Source organism: Eptatretus burgeri, chromosome 14 (genome assembly GCF_056783735.1).
Source record: "Eptatretus burgeri isolate ZD-2024b chromosome 14, Ebu_testis_v1, whole genome shotgun sequence".
NCBI classification, from domain to species: Eukaryota; Metazoa; Chordata; class Myxini; order Myxiniformes; family Myxinidae; genus Eptatretus; species Eptatretus burgeri.
Window position 1 is genome coordinate 27,331,081 of NC_140974.1, and position 11,550 is coordinate 27,342,630.

Genomic DNA, 11,550 nt, shown 5'->3' on the forward strand with positions numbered 1-11,550 from the left:
GGGAGGGAAAGAGAGAGGGAGGGAAAGAGAGAGGGAGGGAAAGAGAGAGGGAGGGAAAGAGAGAGAGAGAGAGAGAGAGAAAACATCAGATGTTTCTAGCTCAAGTGACAATTTTGACTCAAAGGGCATGTGACCGTTGATCTTTTGAACCCAATAAATTGAATCAGTTCATCTTTTATCACAGTCCACACTTATACCAAGCTTGGTGAAAATCCCTTCAGTGGTTCACAAGTTATCATGGTAACGAATACCTGCCACGCACGTACACACAGATGGACGGACAACCAGAAAACAATGCCTCCAGCTGCGAAGGAATAAAAATATATATTTTAAAGTAATTTGGTTCAAAACAATAAAGAGTCCATGCCAGCAAGATAAACAAAAAAAAGAAAAGAATATGTGTTTGGTGATATGAGTGTCTTGTTTAAAACACCTTCCAGCAACCAAGTACTACAAGCAAATGAACTTTAAAAAGACCAAATCAGTATCAGCATCCATCTATCATGGAGTTACGGTAATACTCCATATGTAGGGATGGCACGGGAAAAATATATAATGGAGCAAGTGTCTGTCCACCCTCTAACCCATGTGACTACATGTCTCTTAATTACGTAATGTTTGAACGTCAGTGGCACTGTGAGTGCTTCTCTTAATGACGCACTATTGGAATGTACCTTTTAAACCTTTAGACTTAGACATTTGAAGACTCTTAAGACATTTTATACCCTTTAAACATTTACATACCGAAGACCCCTTTCAAACTCCAAGACCCTTTCGAGCCAGTTAGACCATTTAGTCCCCAGGTTTTTGCAAACAATGTCGAGGCTCGTATGAGAGCAAACACACAGAACGTACAACAAGGGGAGCAGGAGACAAATGGGGCGGGAGAAGGAAGGACAAAACAGTGGGCAACAGAAACATGAGATCTGTGGAAGGGAGAGGGATGGGGCGGGGTACACGGGGTAAACGAGATGGACACGACAGGGACTTTCAGGAAGGAAAGCCAGGAATTTGAAGGAGGTGGGTTTGGGGTGGATTAACGAGGGTAGAAAAGATCGTGGTTTTAGATGGGGGAAGATAAGAGATGGTGGTGAACATCTGTTTTGAAGACCTGGAGGGAAGAATGGGATTGAAGAGAGTTTGGGGGATTTTGTGGGGAAACAAGTGTGGGAGTTTATTCCAAAGGCAGGAAAAAGAGGAATGAAAGAGTGAAGGTGAGCAGTAATTCGTTATTTTGGTAGTTTTACCAGAAGTGGGCTGCTGGCAAACCTTGAGCTCCCTGCGGAAATATGGGGGGTACATATCACAGACAGAATGAGGGTGGGGGTGGGCACGAGGCCAGAGAGAGGATGGTAGATGACAGAAAGACCACCGACCTGCCTGCAGAGAGACCCAAAGACTCAGCCTCATCAAGGGAAATAAATACCAATGATCCTAAATGCCTTGGATTTGATGGCATGAAGTTGAGAAAGGTGAGAGGTGGGAACACCAACCAGCCCAGAGGGGAGAGCAGTACTCCATCAGGCTGCAGACAAAAGCTTTTATATGTGGTCAGGAGCTCAGGTGTGCCAAGGAAGGACTTTGCACAATGGAAGATGATACCCAGTCGATGACTGGCTTTGGAGGCCAGCTTGGAAATGTGGCTTTCCCAGGAAAGATCATGGCAGATAGTGAGACTCAGAAGCTTGAATCAAAGGACTTCTTCAAGAGGATTGTTGAGAAAGTAGATTGGGGGGGGGGGGGTTCCAGATGGTCCTTTTGAAGAGAAAGTGAGCGTATGGGATTTGTCAGGATTGAAAGACATGTTCCACGTGTTGGACCAGTTTGTGATTTTATCCAGATCTGCAGAGAGTGAAGAGGCTGCTGCTTACCGATCTGAGGGATAACAGATGATACAGCAGAGGGTGGAGTCATCAGCAAAGAGATAAAGAGGATTTTCTAGAGTCAGAAACATCATTGATGAAAATCAGAAAAAGAACAGGGCCCAGAACGCTGCCTTGAGGAACTCCAGCCAGGACAGGAAGAGGGATGAGAGATCTCCGTTAAGGGCCACACGTTGGCTGCGACAGGAGAGGAAGTCTGTGAGCCATGAGTGGAGAAGGCCTTGGATACCATAGGGAGAGAGTGTTTTGGGCAGGGCAGGGTGCCAGACCATATCGAAAGCAAGTGATATGTTGAAGGAGATGGCTCTGATTTCATATCTGGCATTGAGTACCTCCATCTATTGTTGGGAGAGCAGAAGCAGCATATCCAATTAGAGTGACCTGGTCTGAAACCAAATTGATGATTGGAAATCAAGCCATTGGAGAAGAGGAAGTATTTAATGTCTGAAGCGATGATGGATTCTATAACCTTGCTGATGATTGGGAGAAGGTCGATTGGTCTGTAGTTGTAGGGATCTGTTTTTGCACGTTTTATGCAGAGCGGTGATGTTTGCTGATTTCCAAGCAGATGGCAGATGACCCCTTTTACCTTGAAAATGCTTTTGACAGTTTAGACACCTTTAGACCCCCTTCACACCTTTTATACCCTTTGGACCACAAGACCCTTTAGAGTTTAGACCTTTAGAGCTCTTAGGTCCCTAGATTCAATTAACAATACTAGCACGTGCCCGTACGTGCGTAGCCGTACGTGCAAAAAAAAAACAAAAAAAAACCTTTCAAACCGCGTGCCAGAAACAACAACCACACAGGCCGTTCCTTCGCTCTCGCGTGCCCATACGTGCGTGGCCGTACGTGCAAACCAACAAAAATAAAAAACTTTTAAAAAACCGCACAGGCCATTCCTTCGCTCTCGTAAACGACGACTGGCTTGGGGCATTGTGTTTATCTATAAATGCGCATAAGAAATCGAGAAATTATTAGAATACAGTGTCATCACTATCCGGAAGTGGTGCGTGCCCATACGGAATGTTCACATGCATTCCACGAATTATCGCTTGCATTGAAGTAACAACTGCTGTGATACTTACACACAGAGTTAATTAAAATCCAAATTAAAATCAAGTTTACCTCCCTGTCTTTGCCTGCCATGACATTCGCTGCCATTGACCATTGCCACTCCTACGCCACGGTAAAGGCCCAGTCACACCTTGATGTTTTAGACAGCAATGGCAACGTATCAAAATGTATGTAAAACGCTGGCATACGTTGAACTTTTGATGTTTTTTTTTAAGATTCGGACGTATTCATAACGGGTTGGTCGTATGCAAAACATATAAGTCACGTACACAGAACATTTCAATAACTTATACCAACGAATGCTTAGCGTGTTGTCAGCGATCACAACCTATGCCCAACGATAGTCTAACTTATGCATAGCGCGCGGCAGCGTATCGCCGACGATCACGTGGCATAGCCTATTAAAAGGCTGTGGCTCGACAATTCAAATCATAATCGCACCAGACATCGAAGTGTCAAGTCGCTGTCACACCTTGACGTTTTAGCCAGCGTATGCCGACGTATGAAAAATTTGCCGAATACGCTGGCACACGTCGAATACGTTATGGGTAAGTTTTGTATACGTTAAGAGCACGCTGAAGCACGCTGGCAAACGTTGTAGTACGCCGAGTACGTCGACAAATTTTAAACATGTTCAAAATTTTTCGACGTATGCCAGCGTATGACGCACACGTTCCGCATACGCTGGCCATAAGTTGTAGGCACGTTATGCGATCGTTGAAACATGTTACTTGTAAGTTACTCATAAGTCGAAACACGTCGAGGTAATGTTTAGCATACCCGAAACTTATTTCTAACCGATGAGTAACGTGCTTTGAACCTAGGAGTAACGTGCTTTGAACCTATGTGTAACGTACCTCCAACGCATATTGACGTATGTAGATGTATTTGACGTCTTCTCGACGACCACAGAACTTACTGAACGTGTTTCTAACTTACAGCTACCGTATAATGGCGTATTCGCAGCGTTTAGGGGAATTGTTATATAAAAATGGGGTTCACACAGGAGGAACCCGTCAGTGTTCCAGACTCCATGGTTTTTTTTTTTCTTCGGTATGACGGTGATGTTGACACTTCAATTTCTAGTGCGGTTATGGTTTAAATCGTTGAGCAGCAGCCTATTAATCATATTATATTATAACCGCACTAGAAATCGAAGTGTCAACATCACCATCATGCCAAAGAAAAAAAAAAAAACAAACAAAAAAAAAAACCATGGAGTCTGGAACACTGACGCTAACCATTACCTCGACGTGTTTCGACTTATGAGTAACTTACAAGTAACGTGTGTCGACGTGTGTCAACGATCGCGTAACTTGCCTACAACACGTTACTCATAGGTTAGAAATAAGTTTCAGGTATGCTAAACATTACCTCGACGTGTTTCGACTTATGAGTAACTTACAAGTAACGTGTGTTGATGCGTGTCAACGATCGTGTAACGTGCCTACAACTTATGGCCAGCGTATGCGGAACGTGTGAGTCATATGCTGGCAAACGTCGAAAATTTTTGAGCATGTTAAAATTTGTCGATGAGCTCGGCGTACTACGACGTATACCAGCGTACTACGACGTATGCCAGCGTGCTCTTAACGTATACAAAACTTACCCATAACGTATTCGACGTGTGCCAGCGTTTTAGACAAATTTTTCATACGTCGGCATACGCTGGCTAAATCGTCAAGGTGTGACAGGGCCTTTGACAAGGCACATACTCAGGTCCTCAGCAATGTAGCTGGCAAGTTTCAATTAGATCGGACCCGTGGTTGTCGAGAAACAGTGGTCACAGAGACACACACACACACACACACACACACACACACACACACACACACACACACACACACACACACACACACACACACACACACACACACACACCTGGAATTATAGATAGATAACCCTCAGACCTTCACATCCTTCAGAACCTTAAGACCATTTTGACCTTCTTAAACACTATATATCCATTTAGACCCCTTAAGCATTTACATCCTTTAAAGATTAGACCTTATAGACCCTTTAGACCCCTTATACCCTTGATACCCTATTATTGGAACGTACCTTTTAGAGTCTTTAGACCTTTGGACCCTTTCGACCATCTATAACCTTCATTCAGATGGACACCACACAAACATCTACGTATAATCTTCTTGTAAAGCACAGACAAAACGTTTTTCAGCAAGTCATGTGAAAACTCTACCCACCTCGAGGATGGTTACTCCACCAGTAAGACTAAGGTGAGCTTTAACAATGTCAAATATGTCCAAACTCATTTCTGTGTCGGAAATATAGCTCGGGCACCACCACACTATGGCCGACTCCAAAAAGATAAATTTAGATTTTTAACATTCATAACCTCCATGCAAATACAACATTTGACTTGAGGCCTCCATCCCAAGACTCAGTCCTCTCACCCAGTCCCACCCACCCTGTAATCTGCTAATGCACTCGAACGGTAGTTTTAAGTTGGATACAACTCCACTTTTGTGGCAAAAAAAAAACATTTGTGACACGTTAACCTGATATTTGTGGGTTTTTTAGGTATGGTTTTAAATAAAATTATTTTGGTTCATTTATTCCCTTTTTTAACTCTTTGCAAGGATTGCAATAATACGGCATTTTCAAAATGACATAATCTGCCCAAGCATGCTCGGTATGCATGCGCAGTAACCCCTAGCAGCGAGGTTCATCGGGACGGCCAAACGCATATCATGCTTACCAGATAAGGACTGTAACATGAAAAGGACTCATATAAAATAAGCTGAAAATACTTGGAAAATTACCTGAAAATGGTGTGCCTCTCTGCAACGAAAGATTTGGATAAATTTCAGATCAGCTTATCCAAAAAGTTGACATCTTGCAGCCAGTACCGTAAAAAGTCAACAATGTGGACCAGCCTGATCATATCTGTCAGTGAGTGTACTTTGAACCTTGTGGGATTACTTCATGTGAACATGGCAGGCTTGGTGATGTATTCAATGGACACCTTAAATTCGAAAGACGATGCGATCATTGCCACCATTGAGTTGGACTTCTGGCGGGAAACACCATATCTGGTGAGGTACTTTGTAACACCTATGGGAAGGTCATATTGTGGAGACTAGATTATTAATTGAATTTGTAATAATGTAGAAATGCAAAATTAACTTTGTTTAGTGCTTTGAAAAATAATTTAATAAATATATGCTGGGAAAACTAGGAGAGGGCAGAATACACAGATTTCTCTGAAGTTGTAAACAACCTTACAAAACCTTATCGATCTGATGACCATCTGAACCCACAATATCTCCCCCCCCGCCCCCACCTACACCCTTTCCTGGGGCTATAAGCATTCTCCAAAACAGACCAATTAATTATCCTTCTATGTTGCAATTTTAAAGTTCACAAAGTAACATCTGTTCTCAAGACACACCATGGTGAAACTGCATATATACATACAATATTCAATGTAGAGTTGAGTCTTCAGCTTGCAATGATGTAGCAGGCTGGGGCCTTCCTCCTTTATACAGGAGGGTCTTTTATTTTACTGAATAAACGGCTTGTATATGAACTTGCTTTTTCCTGTGTTGTGGTAGCAGGAAACTGCTCCCACAATATCTGGTGCTTGTCGATGCACAGGGTAAATTATATATGATGAAATTTACAATTGATCATGCTTGGAAGGGGAGGGGGGAGTGAGTGCTCAAATGTATGTGAGGGCCAATATATATATATATATATATATATATATATATATATATATATATTTTTTTTTTTTTTTACTCTTTATAGTCTGTTTGGTTCCAGGGCCACAAGAGAATTACACAAGATTTTTGCATCTGTTTGTAAAAGATGTGTGAGTTAGAGAGTTAGTTAGAGAGTTAGTTAGAGAGTTAGTTAGAGAGTTAGTTAGAGAGTTAGTTAGAGAGTTAGTTAGAGAGTTAGTTAGAGAGTTAGTTAGAGAGTTAGAGAGTTAGAGAGTTAGAGAGTTAGAGAGTTAGAGAGTTAGAGAGTTAGAGAGTTAGAGAGTTAGAGAGTTAGAGAGTTAGAGAGTTAGAGAGAGAGAGAGAGAGAGAGAGAGAGAGAGAGAGAGAGAGAGAGAGAGAGAGAGAGAGAGAGAGAGAGAGAGAGAGAGAGAGAGATCCATAGCTGTTGTTTGCTTGTACTAACAGGAAATGGTACAAACCCTGACATCACTTATCCACGGATATTTCTCGTATTTATTACATTTCCATGAGTCCGATTTGCATTCCTTTTGTCAGGTCAGGCCAGATTAGATTTGTGACTTGCTACAGGTACCATGTAAACCTGTACTAACCTGTTTCATGGTCGGTTTGTAGGAAACGAAACCGTCTCCCCCACTGGGTTAGCTGGTGAGGAGGGTGTATGATATGGACACCCAGAAGGATTTAAAACAAAACGTGTCAAAGTCAGAAGAGCTCCTTGTGAGCCAACGGCCATCCATATCTCCGACCCAACTGTCAGCGGACGTCCTCCTGCAGTTGGGATACTTTTTTGAGGAGGTTGGTGGCAGGATTTGCACTCCAGCCACCATAAAACCCTTCACTCCGCAAAACACCAAAAAGAGATAAAACGCAAAGAAATCTGAAAACCCACTTCGTGGGAGTACCTCCTGTGCAGCTGCCCTTCGGAAGGCAGTAGATGACGGGACTGGGGTAAAGCCTTTGGGAGCCCCACTCGTTTATGATGGGAGGAAAGCCACGGGGTAACCTTCCTGGGTCAGATTGTGGTAGTGTGTCAGGGTGGTGCTGATGTGTCATCCACCAGACGATGGGCTCCTTGGGTTAACCTGAGGAAGTCCCTTTGGGTGAGTGCCTGGAATGTCCCATCCCGAAGAGAGGATGATCACCTGTCTCTGTTATCGTCTGAGCGCAAGCGCTTGAACATCGGTATGGCAGTACTCTCTGAGGTTCGGAGACTGGACAGTGGCAAGATCATGGTGGGTGGTTACCCCTACTGTTGGTATGGTCGCTCTGATGGTTACCATGCCCAAGGAGTTGCTGGAGCTGTGTCCAATAAGCTGACTACAATGATAATTGAGGAAACAGCAGTCAACGAGCGTATTATGAGACAAAGGATTCGTCACTCCTTGGGTGTCATTTCCCTGGTCTCTGTATATACTCCGACTGAGGCGAGTGATCTCACCGTGAAGGATGCATTCTATGCCACGCTCGAGTCTGTGGTTGTCCAGTGCCCTGGGCAAGATACTCTTCTAGTCTTGGCGGATTTCAATGCATTGACTGAAACTGATAGGGATGGTTATGAAACGTGTGTTGATCCCTGTAGGTTTGAAACTGTGAACCAGAATAGCACCAAGTTCCTTGACTTTGCAAGAAGTCATGGACTTAAGGTGGCTGGTTCATGGTTTCAGCGCCCACAGGCTTAATCGCTGGACTTCATATTCCAACGCTAGTGGTGTGGCAAAAAAGACTGTTCCTGTGCTCGTTGATGGTCGCTGAAGGATGATCCAGAACTGCAAGGTCCACTGGAGTACTCAGTTCCTCAATACTGACGACGGCTTGTGGCAGCAACTCTGAAGTTGCAGCAAAAAAACAGGAGAAGGGTACCATCCCAGCCAAAGCTGGATGTTGGCAAGCTCAAGGATGAGAGGGTAGCTGAGGAGTTTGCAAACAGGCTGAGTGGGGATTTGGGGAATACTGAAGAGTTGTGGAGTGCCTTCAAGACCACCATCCTAAATGTTGCTGGTGGATATCTTCGAAATCACCATTGGGCAAAGAATAATTTTGTCTCTCAAGGGACAATGGGATACCAAATGGGATCTCAAGAGACAGTGGGACAAAGTCACAGGGCCAGGCTTAATGGCAGAGCTGAGCTGTTCAGGGAGTTGAGGCGTAAAACTGTACGTGCAATGAGGGTGGACAAGGAGGCCTATGTGTGAGGAATCTGTGAGGGGGTAGAGCATTTCCTGTGGTCAGGTGATTCTTGTCCTGCTTACTGTGGAATTCGATCATTGCGTTCCTCCAAGCCCGTCCCTCGGTGTGCGGAGGGTGGTGGGCTCTTGACAGAGGAGTCCAAAGTGAAGGCGCACTTGGCCAGTTACTTTGAGTGGCTGTACCACTCTGACCCAACAGCTGTTGTGTTGGATGTCAGGGGTGTTACGATCCCTATTGCTGACCCTCCAATCAACTGTGGTCCACATTCACTTCTGGAAACACAGGCTGCGGTGAACCGGATGAAATGGGGTATACCTCCTGAGATCTGTGGCATCCATGCTGAACTTCTCAAGGCTGGTGGAAATGCTGCACTCGTGTCGTTGCATGCAGTTCTGTGCTCTGCCTGGCATCATCCCAACTGACTGGAAAAGGGGCCTTGTTGTCTCACTCTGGAAAGGGAAGGGTGATCGCCAAGACTGCAACAACTACCGAGGGGTTACGCTGCTGTCAGTGCCGGACAAGGTCTTTGCTCAGATAATTATTGGGAGGGTTCGCCACCATCTGCTTGAGCACCAGTGTCCAGAGCGGTCAGGCCTAACACCAAAGAGGTCAACACAGCAGGGGCTGCTTGCAGCTAACGCTTATCTCTGAATTGCATTTGATTCAGTCAATTGGGATGCCCTCTGGAGGATTCTTGGTCGTCGTGGGGTGTCACAAAATCTGATCAATCTGATGTCTGAACTCTACTCTGGTACTGAGAGTGCTGTGAGATGTGGTGATACAATTTCTGACTAATTTCCAGTTATTACTGGAGTTCCTCAGGGGTGTGTACTGGCCCCCACACTTTTCAGCACTTGTATGGACTGGATTCTGGGGAGGATGTCGAAGAGATCAAGCTGCGGTGCATCGTTTGGGTATGTCAAGATCTCTGACCATGATTTCGCAGATGATGCAGTCATCTTTGCGGAGACTCTGGATATCCTTTTGGGGACCCTCGAGGTGCTGAATGAGGAGTCGGAGCCTCTGGGATTATGGGTTTCCTGGGTCAAAACTAAGATCCAGGCTTTCAATGACATCTTGGATGCTGCTATCTTGTTTGAACCTGTTTCAATGAAATCTTGGATGCTGCTATCTTGTCGGCAATCATAATAATAAAAAAAAATGAAAACTGAGGTCATCGGAAATACACATAAAAGTCATTTTCAGGTTTTAAACAATATAGTATTTGTAATGTTGCTAAGAATGCCGACAAAAAGAGAAACTGATCGCTCCAACAGACCCCACCAAGAAACGAAGTTTCATTTTGAGGAAATATGTCGAGACTGGAGGTTTACAGGTGAAACTTTCAGCAATATAAACTGAACACCTACTGATGAGCTTGCCGGCCAGGTCTTTGTTCTGTCGTGTCTCCTTGGGATGTTTGTAAAGGTACATCACTGCACGCCCAATTCCGCTGCCCTTCAACGCCTCTTGGGGGATACTGGGTAGCTGGGGAGCAGAGAGAGAATGAAAATAAATAAAACTGCACAATTTTAACTTGAAAATGTCAAGGAATAATTATATAATGAACGCAATTAAACGAAAACATTCCCATTTGTTGGACCATTCACTTGTCTCATGATGCATAGTCCATTATTTTGAATCCCTTTTTGGTTCACTAAAAAAGTAAAAAAATATTTTCACGAAAAAAATAAGTGACCACTATATTCGTTATTGTTGTGTGTCTGTCTCTCTGTCTGTCCCGAGCATAGCTCCGTGGGTTTTGATCCGATCCTGATAAAATTTTGGTGGGAGGTTTATATCATGATCCAGTTGTGTTTTCCTGAAAATGGACGTGGTGCGCCCATTATGGGCGGGGCCACAGCCCCAAAAACATGTGTTTTTAGGGGGTAGCCAATTTCAATTTGCATCTTCTCCTAGGGGGTTTGTCGAATCTGACAGCGGTTTCGGTATTTGGTTAACCCAATGGCACCTGCATAGCCCCACAGAGCTCGATTTTTCATTTTCGTCCCAAGGTCAAGGTCACAACATCACGAACTTAGAAAATTGCAAATTTTGACGTAAAAATTTTTCTTCTCCGAGGGGTTTGTCGAATCTGTCAGGAGTTTCGGTGTTTGGTTAGCCCAATGGCACCTGCATAGCCCCACAGAGCTCGATTTTTCATTTTCGTCCGAAGGTCAAGGCCACAAGGTCACAAACTTAGAAAATTGCGAATTGTGTTTTTAGGGGGTAGCCAATTTCAATTTGCATCTTCTCCTCGGGGGCTTGTCGAATCTGGCAGGGGTTTCGGTATTTGGTTAGCCCAATGGCACCTGCATAGCCCCACGGAGCTCGATTTTTCATTTTCGGCCCAAGGACAAGGTCACAAGGTCACGAACTTAGAAAATTGCGAATTTTGACATAAAAATCCATCTTCTCCTAGGGGTTTGTCGAATCTGGCAGGGGTTTCAGTATTTGGTTAGCCCAATGGCACCTGCATAGCCCCACAGAGCTCGATTTTTCATTTTCGTCCCAAGGTCAAGGCCACAAGGTCACGAACTTAGAAAATTTCGAATTGTGTTTTTAGGGGTAGCCGATTTCAATTTGCATCTTCTCCGAGGCGGCTTGTCGAATCTGGCAGGGGTTTTGGTATTTGGTTAGCCCAATGGCACCTGCATAGCCCCACGGAGCTCGATTTTTAATTTTCGTCCCAAGGT

At 44.3% G+C, this 11,550-nt stretch overlaps 2 protein-coding genes across 6 annotated transcripts in view; one reads left to right on the plus strand and one right to left on the minus strand.

The window, feature by feature from the left end:
- Positions 1-11,550, plus strand: part of LOC147012852 (uncharacterized) — an 86,990-nt gene that overhangs the window by 72,619 nt on the left and 2,821 nt on the right. The gene's annotated exons all lie outside the window — the stretch shown is intronic.
- The window catches only part of IWS1 (interacts with SUPT6H, CTD assembly factor 1), a 76,418-nt gene that overhangs the window by 20,162 nt on the left and 44,706 nt on the right, over positions 1-11,550 (minus strand). For all 5 annotated transcript variants that reach the window (XM_085854145.1, XM_085854142.1, XM_085854143.1 and 2 more), the window contains exon 11: positions 10,225-10,342. In XM_085854145.1, the coding sequence (XP_085710271.1) occupies positions 10,225-10,342 (118 nt within the window). The remainder of the gene's footprint in view (positions 1-10,224; positions 10,343-11,550) is intronic.